This window comes from Parambassis ranga, unplaced genomic scaffold (genome assembly GCF_900634625.1).
Source record: "Parambassis ranga unplaced genomic scaffold, fParRan2.1 scaffold_176_arrow_ctg1, whole genome shotgun sequence".
NCBI lineage: Eukaryota > Metazoa > Chordata > Actinopteri > Ambassidae > Parambassis > Parambassis ranga.
Window position 1 is genome coordinate 2,160 of NW_021144736.1, and position 21,768 is coordinate 23,927.

At 42.0% G+C, this 21,768-nt stretch overlaps 1 protein-coding gene across 1 annotated transcript; it reads right to left on the bottom strand.

Moving 5' to 3' along the window:
- Positions 1 to 9,820: 9,820 nt before the first annotated feature.
- spata6l (spermatogenesis associated 6-like) lies at positions 9,821 to 17,140 on the bottom strand (the record flags this gene model as incomplete). Its single annotated transcript, XM_028398329.1, has 7 exons — positions 17,093 to 17,140; positions 15,170 to 15,307; positions 14,888 to 14,936; positions 14,306 to 14,347; positions 14,107 to 14,231; positions 13,918 to 14,010; positions 9,821 to 10,030 (listed from the first exon to the last, which is right to left on the bottom strand). Coding segments are annotated over exons 1-7 (705 nt in total), but the record flags the coding sequence as incomplete, so codon positions are not given.
- Positions 17,141 to 21,768: the final 4,628 nt, after the last annotated feature.

Below are 21,768 nucleotides of genomic sequence, written 5' to 3' on the forward strand. Positions count from 1 at the left end.
TACTTTTGTAAGAGTTTTGGAATGCGTCTATTCTGTATCGTGTCCTGAGTGGACACAGTGATTTTCAGCTTGATTGGATGAAGTATGCGAGGCGTGAAAAGTTTTGTAGCAGGGTCACAAATCGCCAAAAATTAACAGACATTTCAAAATGGCGGACTTCCTGTTGGGTTTGGAGGGGGGGTCCAAGAGACTTTTTTGTGCGTCTTGGGGTGATAAACATGTGTGCCAATTTTCGTGACCCTACTCAAAACAGGCCACAGGGGCAGGCAGAAAAACCTATGAAAACACAACATTTTGTGTAGCCAGTAGGTGGCGCTCTGTCAAAGCCTCAATATTGTTGTATAGATGTGTTTAGGGTCAGACTCTGATCATACATGTGACATTTCGTACAGATCGGACAGAAAACGAAGAAGTTATAGAGACTTTCTGTGTCCTCAGAAATGGTCAAACTTTGAGGCCACGCCCGGGCCACACCGTCAGACTTTTGTAAGAGTTTTGGAATGCGTCTATTCCCTATGGTGTCCTGAGTGGACACGGCGAATTTCAGCTCAATCCGATGACGTATGCGAGGTGTGAAAAGTTTGGCAGCAGGGTCACACATCGCCAAAAATGGCCACAAACCTTCAAATGGTGGACTTCCTGTTGGGTTTGGAGGGGGGGTCCAAGAGACTTTTTTGTGCGTCTTGAGGTGATACATATGTGTGCCAATTTTCATAATCCTGTGTCAAACCGGCCAGAGGGGCTACGCGTTGGGGGCGCTATAGAGCCATTTTAATATGTGCATTTCAAAAGTCAGCAAATTTCAAAATTTTTCGGGCGAATGAATTTTTCTACCAAGTTTGGTGAGTTTTTGGGCATGTTAAGGCCTCCAAAAATGCGATCTCGGAGGGGGAAAAAAAAAAAAAATAATAATCCTAAGGGTTTCAATAGGGCTCTTGCACCATTCGGTGCTCGGGCCCTAATAATCCTAAGGGTTTCAATAGGGCTCTTGCACCATTCGGTGCTCGGGCCCTAATTAAAGCTGCAAGCAGCATTGCGGGCCCTCGCGCACCTTGCGATCCGCGGGGTCATCGCAGTCTTCTCTCCTATGCTCTTGTCTCCTATACTCTCCTGTCCTATGCTCTCCTCTTATTTCCACAGAGATACAACGAACACATGTTTACAACCAAACTTTCCTGCTACCAGTAGGTGGCGCTATGACCGTATCATCCTATTAGCATATATATCTGTTCAGACTCGGGTCCATAGCAGTACTGTAAGATTTTGTCCACATTGCATAAAGTATATGGGTAGTACTGCATAAAACACAGCGAGTTCCTTTGTAATGGCGAACGGTCAACTTTGAGGCCACTCCCCCGCCACACGGTAATACTTTTGAAAGAGTTTTGGAATGCATCTATTCCCTATGGTGTCCTGAGTAGACACAGTGAATTTCAGCTCAATTGCATGAAGTATGTGAGGCGTGAAAAGTTTTGAAGCAGGGTCAAAAATAGGCAAACAATTGCCACAAAAGTCAAAATGGCGGACTTCCTGTTGGGTTTGGAGGCGGGGTCCAAGAGACTTTTTTGTGCGTCTTGGGGTGATACACATGTGTGCTCATTTTCATGAACCTGTGTCAAACTGGCCAGCGGGGCTACACATTAGGGCAAAAAATACAGGGAGTTCCTTTGTAATGGCGAATGGTCAACTTTGAGGCCACGCCCCCACCACACCGTAAGACTTTTGTAAGAGTTTTGGAATGCATCTATTCCCTGTGGTGTCCTGAGTGGACACAGTGAATTTCAGCTCAATTGCATGAAGTATGTGAGGCGTGAAAAGTTTTGAAGCAGGGTCACAAATAGGCAAAAAATGGCCACAAAAGTCAAAATGGTGGACTTCCTGTTGGGTTTGGAGGGGGGGTCCAAGAGACTTTTTTGTGCGTCTTGGGGTGATACACATGTGTGCTAATTCTCATGATCCTGTGTCAAACTGGCCAGCGGGGCTACGCATTAGGGCAATAAATACAGTGAGTTCCTTTGTAATGGCGAATGGTCAACTTTGAGGCCACGCCCCCGCCACACCGTCAGACTTTTGTAAGAGTTTTTGAATGCATCTATTCCCTATGGTGTCCTGAGTGGACACAGTGAGTTTTAGCTCATTTGGATGAAGTATGCGAGGCGTGAAAAGTTTTGTAGGAGGGTCACAAATCGCCAAAAATTAACAGAAATTTCAAAATTGCGGACTTCCTGTTGGGTTTGGAGGGGGGGTCCAAGAGACTTTTTTGTGCATCTTGGGGTGATACACATGTGTACCAATTTTCATGACCCTACTCAAAACAGGCCAGGGGGGCAGGCAGAAAAACCTATGAAAACACAACATTTTGTGTAGCCAGTAGGTGGCGCTCTGTCAAAGCCTCAATATTGTTGTATAGATGTGTTTAGGGTCAGACTCTGATCATACATGTGACATTTCGTACAGATCGGACAGAAAACGAAGAAGTTATAGAGACTTTCTGTGTCCTCAGAAATGGTCAAACTTTGAGGCCACGCCCCGGCCACACCGTCAGACTTTTGTAAGAGTTTTGGAATGCGTCTATTCCCTATGGTGTCCTGAGTGGACACGGCGAATTTCAGCTCAATCCGTTGAAGTATGCGAGGCGTGAAAAGTTTGGCAGCAGGGTCACACATCGCCAAAAATGGCCACAAACCTTCAAATGGCGGACTTCCTGTTGGGTTTGGAGGGGGGGTCCAAGAGACTTTTTTGTGCGTCTTGAGGTGATACATATGTGTGCCAATTTTCATAATCCTGTGTCAAACCGGCCAGAGGGGCTACGCGTTGGGGGCGCTATAGAGCCATTTTTATATGTGCATTTCAAAAGTCAGCAAATTTCAAAATTTTTCGGGCGAATGAATTTTTCTACCAAGTTTGGTGAGTTTTTGGGCATGTTAAGGCCTCCAAAAATGCGATCTCGGAGGGGGAAAAAAAAAAAAAAAAAAAATAATAATCCTAAGGGTTTCAATAGGGCTCTTGCACCATTCGGTGCTCGGGCCCTAATAATAATCCTAAGGGTTTCAATAGGGCTCTTGCACCATTCGGTGCTCGGGCCCTAATTAAAGCTGCAAGCAGCATTGCGGGCCCTCGCGCACCTTGCGATCCGCGGGGTCATCGCAGTCTTCTCTCCTATGCTCTTGTCTCCTATACTCTCCTGTCCTATGCTCTCCTCTTATTTCCACAGAGATACAACGAACACATGTTTACAACCAAACTTTCCTGCTACCAGTAGGTGGCGCTATGACCGTATCATCCTATTAGCATATATATCTGTTCAGACTCGGGTCCATAGCAGTACTGTAAGATTTTGTCCACATTGCATAAAGCATATGGGTAGTACTGCATAAAACACAGCGAGTTCCTTTGTAATGGCGAACGGTCAACTTTGAGGCCACTCCCCCACCACACGGTAATACTTTTGAAAGAGTTTTGGAATGCATCTATTCCCTATGGTGTCCTGAGTAGACACAGTGAATTTCAGCTCAATTGCATGAAGTATGTGAGGCGTGAAAAGTTTTGAAGCAGGGTCAAAAATAGGCAAACAATTGCCACAAAAGTCAAAATGGCGGACTTCCTGTTGGGTTTGGAGGCGGGGTCCAAGAGACTTTTTTGTGCGTCTTGGGGTGATACACGTGTGCTAATTTTCATGAACCTGTGTCAAACTGGCCAGCGGGGCTACACATTAGGGCAAAAAATACAGGGAGTTCCTTTGTAATGGCGAATGGTCAACTTTGAGGCCACGCCCCCACCACACCGTAAGACTTTTGTAAGAGTTTTGGAATGCGTCTATTCCCTGTGGTGTCCTGAGTGGACACAGTGAATTTCAGCTCAATTGCATGAAGTATGTGAGGCGTGAAAAGTTTTGAAGCAGGGTCACGAATAGGCAAAAAATGGCCACAAAAGTCAAAATGGTGGACTTCCTGTTGGGTTTGGAGGGGGGGTCCAAGAGACTTTTTTGTGCGTCTTGGGGTGATACACATGTGTGCTAATTCTCATGATCCTGTGTCAAACTGGCCAGCGGGGCTACGCATTAGGGCAATAAATACAGTGAGTTCCTTTGTAATGGCGAATGGTCAACTTTGAGGCCACGCCCCCGCCACACCGTCAGACTTTTGTAAGAGTTTTTGAATGCGTCTATTCCCTATGGTGTCCTGAGTGGACACAGTGAGTTTTAGCTCATTTGGATGAAGAATGCGAGGCGTGAAAAGTTTTGTAGGAGGGTCACAAATCGCCAAAAATTAACAGAAATTGCAAAATTGCGGACTTCCTGTTGGGTTTGGAGGGGGGGTCCAAGAGACTTTTTTGTGCATCTTGGGGTGATACACATGTGTACCAATTTTCATGACCCTACTCAAAACAGGCCAGGGGGGCAGGCAGAAAAACCTATGAAAACACAACATTTTGTGTAGCCAGTAGGTGGCGCTCTGTCAAAGCCTCAATATTGTTGTATAGATGTGTTTAGGGTCAGACTCTGATCATACATGTGACATTTCGTACAGATCGGACAGAAAACGAAGAAGTTATAGAGACTTTCTGTGTCCTCAGAAATGGTCAAACTTTGAGGCCACGCCCCGGCCACACCGTCAGACTTTTGTAAGAGTTTTGGAATGCGTCTATTCCCTATGGTGTCCTGAGTGGACACGGCGAATTTCAGCTCAATCCGTTGAAGTATGCGAGGCGTGAAAAGTTTGGCAGCAGGGTCACACATCGCCAAAAATGGCCACAAACCTTCAAATGGCGGACTTCCTGTTGGGTTTGGAGGGGGGGTCCAAGAGACTTTTTTGTGCGTCTTGAGGTGATACATATGTGTGCCAATTTTCATAATCCTGTGTCAAACCGGCCAGAGGGGCTACGCGTTGGGGGCGCTATAGAGCCATTTTTATATGTGCATTTCAAAAGTCAGCAAATTTCAAAATTTTTCGGGCGAATGAATTTTTCTACCAAGTTTGGTGAGTTTTTGGGCATGTTAAGGCCTCCAGAAATGCGATCTCGGAGGGGGAAAAAAAAAAAAAATAATTAAAGCTGCAAGCAGCATTGCGGGCCCTCGCGCATCTTGCGATCCGCAGGGTCATCGCAGTCTTCTCTCCTATGCTCTCGTCTCCTATACTGTCCTGTGCTATGCTCTCCTCCTCTCATTTCCACAGATATACAACAAACACATGTTTACAACCAAACTTTCCTGCTACCAGTAGGTGGCGCTATGACCGAATCATCCTATTAGCATATATATCTGTTCAGACCCGGGTCCATAGCAGTACTGTAAGATTTTGTCCACATTGCATAAGTATATGGGTAGTACTGCATAAAACACAGCGAGTTCCTTTGTAATGGCGAATGGTCAACTTTGAGGCCACTCCCCTGCCACACGGTAATACTTTTGAAAGAGTTTTGGAATGCGTCTATTCCCTATGGAGTCCTGAGTAGACACAGTGAATTTCAGCTCAATTGCATGAAGTATGTGAGGCGTGAAAAGTTTTGAAGCAGGGTCAAAAATAGGCAAAAAATTGCCACAAAAGTCAAAATGGCAGACTTCCTGTTGGGTTTGGAGGCGGGGTCCAAGAGACTTTTTTGTGCGTCTTGGGGTGATACACATGTGTGCAAATTTTCATGATCCTGTGTCAAACTGGCCAGCGGGGCTACGCGTTAGGGCAATAAATACAGTGAGTTCCTTTGTAATGGCGAATGGTCAACTTTGAGGCCACGCCCCCGCCACACCGTCAGACTTTTGTAAGAGTTTTTGAATGCGTCTATTCCCTATGGTGTCCTGAGTGGACACAGTGAGTTTTAGCTCATTTGGATGAAGTATGCGAGGCATGAAAAGTTTTGTAGGAGGGTCACAAATCGCCAAAAATTAACAGAAATTTCAAAATTGCGGACTTCCTGTTGGGTTTGGAGGGGGGGTCCAAGAGACTTTTTTGTGCATCTTGGGGTGATACACATGTGTACCAATTTTCATGCCCTACTCAAAACAGGCCAGGGGGGCAGGCAGAAAAACCTATGAAAACACAACATTTTGTGTAGCCAGTAGGTGGCGCTCTGTCAAAGCCTCAATATTGTTGTATAGATGTGTTTAGGGTCAGACTCTGATCATACATGTGACATTTCGTACAGATCGGACAGAAAACGAAGAAGTTATAGAGACTTTCTGTGTCCTCAGAAATGGTCAAACTTTGAGGCCACGCCCCGGCCACACCGTCAGACTTTTGTAAGAGTTTTGGAATGCGTCTATTCCCTATGGTGTCCTGAGTGGACACGGCGAATTTCAGCTCAATCCGTTGAAGTATGCGAGGCGTGAAAAGTTTGGCAGCAGGGTCACACATCGCCAAAAATGGCCACAAACCTTCAAATGGCGGACTTCCTGTTGGGTTTGGAGGGGGGGTCCAAGAGACTTTTTTGTGCGTCTTGAGGTGATACATATGTGTGCCAATTTTCATAATCCTGTGTCAAACCGGCCAGAGGGGCTACGCGTTGGGGGCGCTATAGAGCCATTTTTATATGTGCATTTCAAAAGTCAGCAAATTTCAAAATTTTTCGGGCGAATGAATTTTTCTACCAAGTTTGGTGAGTTTTTGGGCATCTTAAGGCCCCCAAAAATGCGATCTCGGAGGGGGAAAAAAAAAAAAAAAAAAAAAAAAAAAATAATAATCCTAAGGGTTTCAATAGGGCTCTTGCACCATTCGGTGCTCGGGCCCTAATTAAAGCTGCAAGCAGCATTGCGGGCCCTCGCGCACCTTGCGATCCGCGGGGTCATCGCAGTCTTCTCTCCTATGCTCTCGTCTCCTATACTCTCCTGTCCTATGCTCTCCTCCTCTCATTTCCACAGATATACAACAAACACATGTTTACAACCAAACTTTCCTGCTACCAGTAGGTGGCGCTATGACCGTTTCATCCTATTAGCATATATATCTGTTTAGACTCGGCTCCATGGCAGTACTGTAAGATTTTGTCCACATTGCATAAAGTATATGGGTAGTACTGCATAAAACACAGCGAGTTCCTTTGTAATGGCGAATGGTGAACTTTGAGGCCACTCCCCCACCACACGGTAGTACTTTTGAAAGAGTTTTGGAATGCGTCTATTCCCTATGGTGTCCTGAGTGGACACAGTGAATTTCAGCTGAATTGCATGAAGTATGCGAGGCACGAAAAGTTTTATAGCAGGGTCAGAAAACGGTAAAAATTAAAGCTGCAAGCAGCATTGCGGGCCCTCGCGCACCTTGCGATCCGCGGGGTCATCGCAGTCTTCTCTCCTATGCTCTCGTCTCCTATACTCTCCTGTCCTATGCTCTCCTCCTCTCATTTCCACAAATATACAACAAACACATGTTTACAACCAAACTTTCCTGCTACCAGTAGGTGGCGCTATGACCGTATCATCCTATTAGCATATATATCTGTTCAGACTCGGGTCCATAGCAGTACAGTAAGATTTTGTCCACATTGCATAAAGTATATGGGTAGTACTGCATAAAACACAGCGAGTTCCTTTGTAATGGCGAATGGTCAACTTTGAGGCCACTCCCCCGCCACACGGTAATACTTTTGAAAGAGTTTTGGAATGCGTCTATTCCCTATGGTGTCCAAAGTTGACACAGTGAGTTTTAGCTCAATTGGATGAAGTATGTGAGGCTTGAAAAGTTTTGAAGCAGGGTCACAAATAGGCAAAAAAATGGCCACAAAAGTCAAAATGGCGGACTTCCTGTTGGGTTTGGAGGGGGGGTCCAAGAGACTTTTTTGTGCATCTTGGGGTGATACACATGTGTACCAATTTTCATGACCCTACTCAAAACAGGCCAGGGGGGCAGGCAGAAAAACCTATGAAAACACAACATTTTGTGTAGCCAGTAGGTGGCGCTCTGTCAAAGCCTCAATATTGTTGTATAGATGTGTTTAGGGTCAGACTCTGATCATACATGTGACATTTCGTACAGATCGGACAGAAAACGAAGAAGTTATAGAGACTTTCTGTGTCCTCAGAAATGGTCAAACTTTGAGGCCACGCCCCGGCCACACCGTAAGACTTTTGTAAGAGTTTTGGAATGCGTCTATTCCCTATGGTGTCCTGAGTGGACACGGCGACTTTCAGCTCAATCCGTTGAAGTATGCGAGGCGTGAAAAGTTTGGCAGCAGGGTCACACATCGCCAAAAATGGCCACAAACCTTCAAATGGCGGACTTCCTGTTGGGTTTGGAGGGGGGGTCCAAGAGACTTTTTTGTGCGTCTTGAGGTGATACATAAGTGTGCCAATTTTCATAATCCTGTGTCAAACCGGCCAGAGGGGCTACGCGTTGGGGGCGCTATAGAGCCATTTTTATATGTGCATTTCAAAAGTCAGCAAATTTCAAAATTTTTCGGGCGAATGAATTTTTCTACCAAGTTTGGTGAGTTTTTGGGCATGTTAAGGCCTCCAAAATGCGATCTCGGAGGGGGAAAAAAAAAAAAAAAAAAAAAAAAAATAATAATCCTAAGGGTTTCAATAGGGCTCTTGCACCATTCGGTGCTCGGGCCCTAATAATAATCCTAAGGGTTTCAATAGGGCTCTTGCACCATTCGGTGCTCGGGCCCTAATAATCCTAAGGGTTTCAATAGGGCTCTTGCACCATTCGGTGCTCGGGCCCTAATAATAATAATCCTAAGGGTTTCAATAGGGCTCTTGCACCATTCGGTGCTCGGGCCCTAATAATAATCCTAAGGGTTTCAATAGGGCTCTTGCACCATTCGGTGCTCGGGCCCTAATAATCCTAAGGGTTTCAATAGGGCTCTTGCACCATTCGGTGCTCGGGCCCTAATAATAATCCTAAGGGTTTCAATAGGGCTCTTGCACCATTCGGTGCTCGGGCCCTAAAAAAAAAATAATAATCCTAAGGGTTTCAATAGGGCTCTTGCACCATTCGGTGCTCGGGCCCTAATGAAAAATAATAATCCTAAGGGTTTCAATAGGGCTCTTGCACCATTCGGTGCTCGGGCCCTAATAATAATTCTAAGGGTTTCAATAGGGCTCTTGCACCATTCGGTGCTCGGGCCCTAATGACTTTTTTATGAGCAATTCTACCTGTGGAGGAAGACCTGGTCAAAGGTGAAGAGGAGCTGATAAACACATCAGAGGGGAGAGGTGAGGCAGATCGTCTAGCTCCAGGCCAGGAGGCCAGCACCTAAAAAAGAAAGAGAGCACAAACACACACATACACACACACACATGTATTCAGTTTTGATGTGATGATATATGTATATATGATATATATGTGATGATATATGCATCAAAACTGAATAAGTATAATAAGTATAATTTTCTATAATTTATTAATTTATTTAATTTATTAATTATAAAAATTATAATAAAAAAATTTGTACTCTACAAACCCAATAACAGAGTGTAGCAAAAGAACTGATTGTGCTCTGTAACAACAAATGAAGTCAAATAAACATATGTTTGAACAAATAAACATATGTTTGAACAAAAATGTTGAAAATATTTTAGACTCAGTGTAAACTCAATAGTCTCACCTTACTGCCCACTGAATAGACACTAACAGTGAACTCTTAGCACACTATTGGTCTATTAATAATTATCTGGTCTGCTTTTGTCCATTTTTTACAATATCTATCTTAGTCAAAATAGGGGGGGGGGGTTCTAACAGTTGTCTGTAACACTACAGAACCGCTATTAGGTGTAAGAAGTTAAAGTAACTACATGTTTCAGGGTCCACTCAGTGAAAACTCCAGCGTTGCATGGAGACTTTAACTGCTCTCCTCTGCCACCTGCTGGTTGTTCATTTTGTGCACTTACAGATTGGGAGGCGCTCCTAATGTCCCAGTTGTTTAGATCTGGATCTGCAGAGTTCAGACTGAGCTGGGCCAGACGCTCGGTGTTTCCAGTCCTAAGCGGTGACAGAGACTGGGATCTGGAAGTATCACACCTGCTACTTCGCCTCCTTTCCAGACTTTGTGGTTGTTTCTTCGGGCGAGATTGCCTCCTGCTTCTCTTCAACACTGGCCTCTGGAATGAAAAGAGCAGCACCTTAAAGGTAGGGTAAAAGATTTTGAAAACTCAGTGAGAGTCAGCCAGATTTGGAAACTAAACACTCGCCCCTTTCTCTCGGAACTCACCCCAAAGCCACACCTATCACACGTCCAATCACATGGACGCACATTACCTGAAGATGAGCTTCATTCGGTCTGTGACTTCAGCCATCATGCACGTACCTCTCTGGTGCGCGCAGAGCAGGAGGAGAGTGACAACCAGCCAATACTCCGCGCAGGGTCGTCCCGGAGGATTGGGTGATGTTTTAGCGTTTTACTGCTTCCACAGATTATTCATATTCTTCATTTTAATGTGAAACTGGATAACTAATTAGTTGCTATCAGAATGTAAAGAGAAGTAATACTAATTTTACAAAAAGTGCGTCAGAATGAAATCTCATACTCTACCCTCAGGTGTCACTCTAAATTACTACCCTTTTGTGTCATTCGTGGACAAAAACGTCCACTTCCAAAAAACTGCTATAAAAACAGATTAATATTTTTTCTTACTTTTTTCTGCATAAATATGTTAAACAACTTCAGCCCTACTCAAAACTACCAAACATTAAATCATTTTGAGGAATTTAACCCTTTAAATGCCAGTTTGATTACTTGATGTCACAGTAATTTTTTATGAAGAAAACACAAAAAATCAGTTATTTTCCACAAAACAAAAGTTAGGTGGCTGAGGCATTATTTTTAAATCTGTCATGGATATGTCAAAGATTAGCCAAAATATTGAGTTTGATGCATTATTAGTTTTTGTGTAGCAGCAGTTTAAAATGGTATTTTCCACTTAGGTCCCATTAACTCTAATTATAATACTACATTTTTTAATATCATAGCTATAACAACATATAACCATGCATTTCTTGATATAAGGGTTTCATTTAAAAAAATAGTTAAATTTGACATTTTCTACTGTTCACCACTAAAATCAGCCATTTCCTCAAAATGATTTAATGTTTGGTAGTTTTGAGCAGGGCTGAAGTTGTTTAACATATTTGAAGCAAGGCGTCTGGACTTGTGGAGTTTTCTAGAAGACGTTTCGCTGCTCATCCAAGCAGCTTCATCAGTTCTAACTGTTTGGTGGGGAAACATGGTTTATATGTGGTTACAGACCTATGTGGTGGGTCTGGGTAAAAACTTAAAAACTGAAAAAACAATAGCACTAAATGTTTCCATACTTACCTGTGATGTTCTGGCTGACTGGGCCAGGTGTGTCTAACGACTGGCTAACGACTATGAAACTGCCGGAGGGGGACTGGTTGACAGCCCTTTGTTCTTGCTGTGAGTATGTGCAAACTTCCTGGGAATGGATGGAATCACTGCATTGTATGTTACCACACACGTTACGGTTCACAGAACACATCAACGCAGTGGATATCCACTGCGTTGATGTGTTCTGTGAACCGTTCCACTTCGTTGGTCTTGATTTTGACCCGGTGTCATCCACATATCTAAACCAGTGGGTGGGGGTGGTTCCAGGAAAGGAACTCAGGGCTCTTCTCTCCACTTCTTCCATGTAGAGGTTGGCCACAATACATACATACAAAACATATGAGACACTGAAGAGGGACCCCACCGGAAACTACAAGAAGAAACTAGTCAGCTACCTACAAAAACTGGAGAAGGACCAAATCATCAACCGCAAGCTCTACTTTCGACTGTATCCTGGGGAAGCCATTCCACGCCTGTATGGACTCCCCAAGATACACAAGGAAGGAGTCCCCCTCAGACCCATCATCAGCAGCACAAACTCAGTCACATACAACATGGCTAAGCACTTGGCTGAACTCCTGACACCACTGGTAGGTAACACACCACATCACATCCACAACTCACAGGACTTTGTGAACAAGGTGGAGAAGATCCAAATGGACCCAGACGACACCATGGTCTCATTTGATGTCACCTCCTTGTTTACTTGCATCCCTACATCAGAAGCCACAGAGATGGTAAGGACGTGCCTCACACAAGACAGCACACTCAAGGAGAGAACCAACCTAATGCCAGACCACATCTGTGACCTGCTGGACCTCTGCCTGACCACCACTTATTTCCAGTACAATGGGAACTTTTACAGACAGAAGCACGGCTGCGCGATGGGATCCCCTGTGTCTCCTATTGTAGCCAACCTCTACATGGAAGAAGTGGAGAGAAGAGCCCTGAGTTCCTTTCCTGGAACCACCCCCACCCACTGGTTTAGATATGTGGATGACACCTGGGTCAAAATCAAGACCAACGAAGTGGAACGGTTCACAGAACACATCAACGCAGTGGATAACAACATCAAGTTCACTCGGGAGGACACTAAGGATAACAATCTGGCCTTCTTGGACTGCACAGTACATATTGAGGAGGACAGGAGCCTCAATGTGGAAGTGTACAGGAAACCCACACACACGGACCAGTACCTGTTGTTTGATTCACACCACCCACTGGAACACAAACTGGGAGTCATCAGGACCCTGCAGCACAGAGCACAAACTGTACCAACCAGCTCAGAGGGGAAGAAGAAGGAGCAACACCACATCAGGAAGGCCCTGCAAACCTGTGGCTACCCGAAGTGGGCACTCATCAAAGCCACAAAAACAAGACCCCCCCAACAACAAGAAGAAGGACAAAACCGGCGGAGAAAGAACATCTCCATTCCATATGTGTCAGGAGTATCAGAGAAACTCCGCAGGATCTTCAACAACCATGACATCCCGGTCCATTTCAAACTGATGACAACACTGAGACAGAAACTGGTTCACCCGAAGGACAAGATTCCCAGGGAGAAACACAGCAATGTGATATATGCAGTCCAGTGCAGTGAGGAATGCTCTGATCTGTACATTGGAGAAACTAAACAACCACTCCACAGAAGAATGGCTCAGCACAGGAGAGCCACCTCCTCAGGACAAGACTCAGCTGTTCACCTCCACCTCAAAGACAAAGGACACTCCGTTGAGGACAACAATGTTCACATTTTAGACAGGGAGGAAAGGTGGTATGAAAGAGGAGTCAAGGAAGCTATCTATGTTAAGCTGGAAAAACCTTCCCTTAACAGAGGTGGTGGCCTCAGACATCATCTTTCTACCACATACAATGCAGTGATTCCATCCATTCCCAGGAAGTTTGCACATACTCACAGCAAGAACAAAGGGCTGTCAACCACACCCCCTCCGGCAGTTTCATAGTCGTTAGCCAGTCGTTAGACACACCTGGCCCAGTCAGCCAGAACATCACAGGTAAGTATGGGAACATTTAGTGCTATTGTTTTTTCAGTTTTTAAGTTTTTACCCAGACCCACCCACATAGGTCTGTAACCACATATAAACCATGTTTCCCCACCAAACAGTTAGAACTGATGAAGCTGCTTGGATGAGCAGCGAAACGTCTTCTAGAAAACTCCACAAGTCCAGACGCCTTGCTTCAATCTTCTCTACGTATGATGACCTGGATGACTGAGAATCTTCATCAACATTTAACATATTTATGCAGAAGAAAGCAGAAAAAAACATTAATCTGTTAAGTTTTTATATCAGTTTTTTGTAAGTGGACATTTTTGTCCACGAATGATACAAAAGGGTAGTAAATTTGTTTCACCATGTTCTGGTGATGTATTTGAAAAATTTAAATTGGAATTTTAAAATGTGTCTAGAGAGATTTTTTGTTACACAAAATTGTGCCATATGCACCAACACAGATAAAATGGTGGCCAGGTAAAGAGGCAAAAATTACCCAAATGGACAAAAAAGTCCCCAATGATGCCCAAGGGTTAAGACTTTGAAAGCTCTCACTACTCAGCAAGTTCTCTTGGACTGTACCATCTATGGTTTCATTCAAATCAAATGAGCCAACTGATAGTATAATTACCATAGGTACATTGGGGTACATGATGATCTGTGCATCAGGTGAGCACTCAATAATGGTTGTTTTGGTAGAAAACTCCAACCTTGGAGCGATACCCTGGAGAAAGAGAAGAAAATATTAGTGTAAAAGCTCATATTTACATGACACATGAACATCACTGTACATAGTAGCATGTTAAAGGGTTGGACAAACGGGAAAATGAGGCGCTCGAGTCATTAGAACTTCTCGTTCCACTCCGGAGAAGGAGGGAACCAACTTGGGTTCTGGGAATAAGAAGCTCCGAGCATCCTCTTCAAAGAAAGCCAGGGTATCCCCCACTGCAAAAACAAACATACCTTCTAACATAATGACATTAATCAATGAATTTTTATGTTTTTATATAAAGGCTGACCTGGAGGACTCAGTTGCACTAGTTCAGTCCTGACTGTCTCATCTGAGGAAACATGGAGAGAAAGTTCCAGTACCATCTCAATGAGACAATATTCAAATGCATATCAGTACTGAAGACTTCAGAATTGTGTCTGTAGGAGCTATTTTGCCAATTTGTTTATTTGAATAATTTGTTTATTTTTGGGTTAGTTTTGGGTATTAATTAGCATGTTTATTTAATGTAAATTTGTTATTGATTAGTTTACTTTGTTTAATTATTGTTGTTATTTAGCATCACTAGGGGGCACCAAGGTTATTTAGGTAGGCACTAGACACGGGTAGACCAGCATGCACCTGGGTGGGCAAATGGTTTTTTACCAGCACAGGAGAGACAGCAGGGAAAAGTTTGTCTGGTTGTCTACCTGAATATGGACAAAATAAACCTGCCATCAAAATGATTTTAAGAGTGGACATTGAGTTTTTCCTACCTGCGTAAACCAGATACCCACGGTGCACAGAAGTGATTGTTTGATTAAGTTGATTGTTTTTGTTTAGTTAAAGTTTCAAACATTTTTGGACAAATAGTCACTACAGTGTCACTTACACTCAAGCATTACAGCAATGTCTCCAGGATCAACTGCATGCCTGAAAATCTAGAAGAAAAGCAAACATACTAAATTTGTTATTTTACAGATTTCATCATCAGTATACTGTATCTATACAATCATAGGTGTCTTGGTAAGTTGTAAAATCAGGTTATTATGTAACCAATTACATTTGTGTAAGTCATAAGCAAATAACTAAATACTAATGTGTGCTTTTACTTTGCATTTAATTAGATATCTTAGCTGTCTTTCTCCCACATGGATCATAATTAAAGACCTGCCTTTTCAAAGGTCATCTTCTCATGGAATAGCAGAGGGAAGACAGCAGGGAGACAGTCAGACATGCGGTACTGGCCCATGAAGCACATGCTTAGGTAGATGCCATATTTAGCAGGCAGGTGAACTCCAGGACAAGACACCTGGCAACAATTAGGAAGTACTGTAATCAGTTAAAGGGCCTGAAAGAGGGTGAAAAAAGTCCTATAGTGCTGAACAGGAATATTTATTGTTTAACAATAACAATAAATACACACAGTAATTGTTCACTCACACAGTTAGCCTTAAAGCTAATGTCTGACTTGGCAACAATTCTAATGTTTATTTATATACATATGTACATACAGTTAGGGAAAAAATTATTTATTGAACCCCTGCTGATTTTGTAAGTTTGCCCACTAACAAAGACATTTTAATTCTATAATTTTAATGGTAGGTTTATTTGAACAGTGAGAGACAAAAAATGCATTTTCAAAAAAGTTTTAATTTGCATTTTTCATGAATGAAATAAATATTTGATCCCTTTACAAAACGTGCTTTACCACTCACGACCCGTTTTCAATGCATTGGCTGAGGGAAGGAGGTTCTCACCCAAGATTTGACGGTACATGGCCCCATCCATCCTCCCTATGATGTGATGCAGTTGTCCTGTCCCCTTGGCAGAAAAACACCCCCAAAGCATAATGTTTCCACCTCTGTGTTTAATGGTGGAGACGGTCCTTACCGTTGTCATTAGCACTGAGATCATTGATGTGAGATCTTGCATGGAGCCTTAGACCGAGGGAGCTTAGCAGTTATTTTATGTTTCTTCCATTTGTGAATAATCAAATAATCAAAACACCAGCTGTTGTCACCTTCTCACCCAGCTGCTTGGTGATGGTCTTGCAGCCCATTCCAGCCTTGTGTAGGTCCAGTTTCGTCCCTGACATCCTTGGACAGCTCTTTGGTCTTGGCCATGGTGAAGAGTTTTGAATAGATTGATTGAAAGCTTCTGTGGACAGGTGTCTTTTATACAGGTAACAAGCTGAGAGGGCTCCCAATGTTAGCTCCTTACCTGTATAAAATACACCTGAGAGCAGAAATCTTGCTGATTGATAGGAGATCAAATACTTATTTCATTCATGAAAATGCAAATTAATTTATAACTTTTTTGAAATGCATTTTTTGTTATTGTTTCATCTCACTGTTCAAATAATCCTATCATTGAAATTATAAACTGCTCATTTCGTTGTAACTGGGCAAACTACAAAATCAGCAGGGGTTTAATTTTGTTTTCCGATATTTGTATCTATTACAATAATCATAGGTGATAGTCAAGATGAGATTAGACAAAACTTTAATATACCAAGAGGAAATTCTTTTGCCAGAGGACATTAAGGAGCAACTTGGACATTGCAAATAAGAAAACTATAAAAAATATATAAAATTCTACAGTACACAGCGAGCAAGGGAGGATGAACAACTGAATAGTAATTTATAGAACATAACATACTATAAAAATTACCAGTATATCAAGACGTCTGCAAGGAGTGATACAATAGTGTTAGTGTTAGTTAGCAATAAACACATATTAAATATTGAAATAACTCCTAATAAGAAGGGTTTATTTATTCTATATATTCTTTACTATGTTGATAGCATATGAACATTTACTTGTCCAGTAGAACTACTTTACTTTATTTTTACTTTACTGTATGTACACAAATAGCACCTAAGAACTTTATTTTTTGTCTCACGCGTATGCCGAATTGTAAATAAAGCTTTTAGACTTCACCGTACTGCAGGTCCAGTGCTAGCATAAACGTATGTTAGCTTGTGGAAAGGAAAACACTAAACCGACGGTGTGAGTCAAAGAACACCGTTTAACGTGCTGTTCTCCCTTAAAAAAGTAATAAAATATTTACTACTTAGTGGTAAGTTTAACCTACCGCTCTGAACTTTAACTCCACCAACACCTTCAGCGCTTTTCGAGACATTTGAAGCTTCTGTCAAAGACAATATGGTGAGTTTACTCCTCTCCGGGCGAGCCTACTTTATCACCATGGATACTACAACTTCTGGGAGTATAGCTTTTTTTGGCTTTATTTAAACATGTTTCAAACATGACATTGAATGAAATTTCAATTTACAAAGAACTCGTTTGAGGAACAAAACTAAGTTAGAAGAAAAAGAAAAAGAAAAATTATAGTAGTTACAGGGGTTGACATTTCAATGAAGCTTAAGCGAGATCAGGATTACAGGAACAGCACTGCGCTGGTTTAAATCATATTTATCTGACAGATTTCATTTTGTTCACACTAACAATGTGTCTTCCACAGGTACAAGGGTTAACCACGGTGTTCCACAGGGTTCTGTGCTCGGACCGATCCTGTTCACCCTCTACATGCTCCCTCTAGGAAACATCATCCAGAAGCACGGCATAAACTTTCATTGTTATGCTGATGATACCCAGCTGTATTTATCCATGAAGCCTGAAGAAACGGAGCCGCTAGTCAGACTACAGGCGTGTCTAAAGGACATAAAGGACTGGATGTCCTCCAACTTTTTACTATTAAACTCGGACAAGACTGAGGTCATTGTTTTTGGACCGAAACATCTCAGAACTAGTTTATCAGATAATACTTTCTCCCTGGATGGAATTACTCTGGCCTCCAGTACGACTGTGAGGAACCTTGGAGTTATCTTTGATCAAGACATGTCGTTTGTCTCTCATATTAAGCAGGTCTCCAGGACCGCTTTCTTTCACCTGCGTAATATTACTAAGATCAGGAGCATCCTCTCTCAGAGTGATGCTGAAAAGCTCATCCATGCTTTTGTCACTTCAAGACTGGACTACTGCAACTCTTTATTGTCAGGATGTCCACATTACTCCATCAACAGTCTGCAGCTGATCCAGAACGCAGCAGCTAGAGTTCTGACAGGAAGCAGCCAAAGGGATCATATCTCTCCTGTCCTAGCGTCTCTTCACTGGCTCCCAGTGGACTCAAGAATACACTTCAAGATCCTTCTTCTAACCTACAAGGCTCTTCATGGACTTGCTCCATTGTATCTGCAGGACCTGATTGTACCATATGTTCCTAATAGGACACTCAGATCTCTGAGTGCAGGTTTACTAGTAGTTCCTAGGATTCATAGAAGTAGAATGGGAGGACGAGCTTTCAGCTATCAGGCACCGCTATTATGGAACCAGTTACCAATCTGGGTCCGAGAGGCAGACACTGCCTCCACCTTTAAGACTAGACTTAAAACTTTTCTGTTTAGTAAGGCGTACAGTTAGCCTTAGACCTAGTGTGTAGCACAGCTATGCTGCTCTAGGCCTACGTTGTCAGGGGGCACAAACATGATCCACTGAGCAGTTTCCCTCTCACCCTCTAACCTCTCCTTTTCTCTCCTTAGTCTGGCTCACACTGGTCTCAAGACCTGGATGATGACCTGCAGTCCGGCCCGTGAAGTCTCTCTTGCTCTACGTTGTCGAGGGGCACAAACACGATCCTCTGAACACCCTCTGACCTCTCCTCCACTCTCCTTAGTCTGGATCATACTGGGTAATATCGTCTCATAATCTGTGTTAACTGTCTTCCTTGTAGTTCTGTGCCTCGCTCTCGCTCTCTCTCTTTGCAGGTCTCAAGACCTGCATACTGACCTGCAGTCTCTCCTGTGCTCATCGACTTCACTAGCCCCTGCTGCTCATCTTTACTATCAAATTACTATTCCTACTTATGGACCGACGATATATATAGATATCTATTGCAATATGATCACTGTTTCATCTTGCTGTCATGTTTGCTCTGTACTGTATCATGTTTGTATCATGTTTGCTCCTCTCTCCCTCTCTCTCTTTCTCCTTCATCCTCTCTGTCTCTCTCTCTCTCTCTCTCTCCCTCATCCTCTCTGACTAGCAGCAGGACTGGTTCCCCCTTAAGTCGACGGGTCCTGCTCAAGGTTTCTTCCTCTTAAAGGGAGTTTTTCCTTGCCACAGTGCTCTTAGGGGGGTTCCTGTGAAGCGCTTTGAGACAATGTCTGATTGTAATATGCGCTATATAAATAAAACTGAATTGAATTGAATTGAATTGAAAATTGAATTAAGCGTGTACAAGGATAAGGGAATGTAAAATTAAAAGACAGACTCAGACATTGTTTCATATAAGTCACTAATTGACTGATTTTCCTCTATTAGTATTTTTATGGATGTTATATAGTTTTTAATTTCGTTTTTAAAACCGTTAATGGTAGGCTTGCTGTTGTTCCACTTATTCTTGTGTATATGATACTTTCCCATAACAAAGATAATGTTTACCATCTTAGATATTTTCTTTGACAAACCTTCCATATAAATCATCACTTGATGTATGTTAAATGAAGAATTATTAATCCCAATATTTAACCATCGGTAAACATCCTTCCAAAACATCATTGTGACTGAACAAGAGAAAAAAAGGTGTTCAATTGTTTCATTATTTGTCTTACAAAAAACACATGGATTGAACCTTTTTCTTATAGTTTCGGCAGCAGGATAAATATTATTTATCAGTTTGAATTGAACTTCTTTTACCTTGGGTAAAATTGGCCATTTAAGATAGCTACAATATATTTTTTTAAAACAACTTCATTATCTGTTATATTTATTTTCATTGTTTTTGAAATCATGGAAAATCTTTTCTTTAAACACACTTCTTATTACTTTGTTGTTACATTTTCTTTCATAAATTTTTAGTTCACCGATTTTTAAATCAGGCAGCTTAACAGACACATTTGAACTTGTGAGGATATTTTTTTATCATGTGTTTTAAGGGAAGTGGAGTGGCTCTACTGATTTTATTAAATTCTCTATAAGAGCATTTTAAATTGAATTTTTCAGCAAATGAATTAAATTGTAACATATTGCCATTTTCATCCATCAAGTCAACAACATACAGAACCTTTTTTTATCATACCATTCTTGTTTAAATAAAGTCTTCCTGTTAATTAATATGGTTCTGTTATTCCACAAGGTGGAGCTATGTGGTGTGAAGTTGTGGGTGAACATCAATTTCCAGTAGAGAAGTATTTGTTTATGGAAGTCAGAAAGTTTGATCGGTAATTTAGTTATTTCATAGTCACATATTAACAAGAACTCTAAAACTCTAACATTTTGGAAAAGATATTTTGGTATGTGGAACCATATAGAATCTCGTGTCAAATAAGCTTTTATTCAGTTCATCTTTAATACACCTATCACGGATTCAAAGTCTGCAGCTTTTAAACCACCATGTTTATAGTCTTTAACCATTATTGATTTTTTTAAGGTAGTGTGTCTTATTTTTCTATATAAAATTAAAGATGATTGAATTTACCTTTTTAATCATTGGGGGGGGGGGGGGGGGGGGGTAAAGAGATTGACAAGGATATACCAATTTTGATAAACCTTCTGCTTTAGTTAATAAGATTCTGCCAAGAATGGACAGATCTCTCATGAGCCAATGGTTGAGAGATTTTTTCATATTGTCTATTTTCCCCTCAATGTTCAATTGTTCTCTTATATTTTTATCTTTAGACATTATTAAACCCAAATATTTCACTTTAGTCTTGACAGGGATAGAACCTATATTTGTCTCAGTACATGGATGAAGAGGTAGTATTTCACATTTTTTCAAGTTTATGTATAGACCTGAAGTTCCGGGAGCAGCTGTGTTTCAATTCAGGGTCTGCATCCTTCGGAGGACGCAGCCGACGAGGCCGCACCCTACTGAGGATCCTCCGGATGATCCTCAACCATTGGTAAATGGGACGGTCTAGCCTTCAAAGCACTTCCTGATTGTGGCGCGACGTCATAAATTTTGCCCCGGGAAAAACAAAAGCAGCGACAGCGACACAACACGGACTACACAACAAACGGGACAACAGTGTTAATTTAGAAATGTGGAATTTTTTAATATATTTATTTGTTGTTGGAGAAAGAGGAGAGGCGGCTCCAGCGGCAGCAAAACCGGTGACGGCTCATTTGTTCAGGCTGGTAGAGCGCATTGGGGAGGTAACGTTAAGCTGCTATTTTAACCCATATTATTGATCATAATTAATATACCAGTTACTGAGCAAACGCTAGCCATATAACCAGTAGATTGACAAATATGATTAAATGTAATTTATATTTTATTAAATTGTAAGACTTGATACAACCTTTTATGCTGCTTACTGAAATATGAAAGCACTATCATTGCTAACAAAGAATTATATTTATGTATAAAATGCAGTCCTATTTTAGTACAGTAAAATATTTTTGTTTTGTCTGAATAAGCAAGGACATATGTTTGATCCAGTACTAGTAGTAGTAGAGCTCTAGTTTACATGCCTTATGTTAGTTTAATTTAAAAAAAAAATATAGACAATGGGGCATTGATTTTTTTTATACCATTTATCATCATATTATCCAATTTGCAACCTGTCATGTTTGTTTTCTGTAATGTTTGTGCATGTTTGTTCCTCTCTCTCTCCTTCATCCTCTCTGTCCTGTCTCTCTCTTCTCCTCCTCTCCTTCATCCTCTCTGTCCTGTCTGCCTCTTCTTCTCCTCCTCTACCTGGCCAACTGGCAGCAGGAAAGTTCTTCCTTATGAGCCGGATCCTGCTC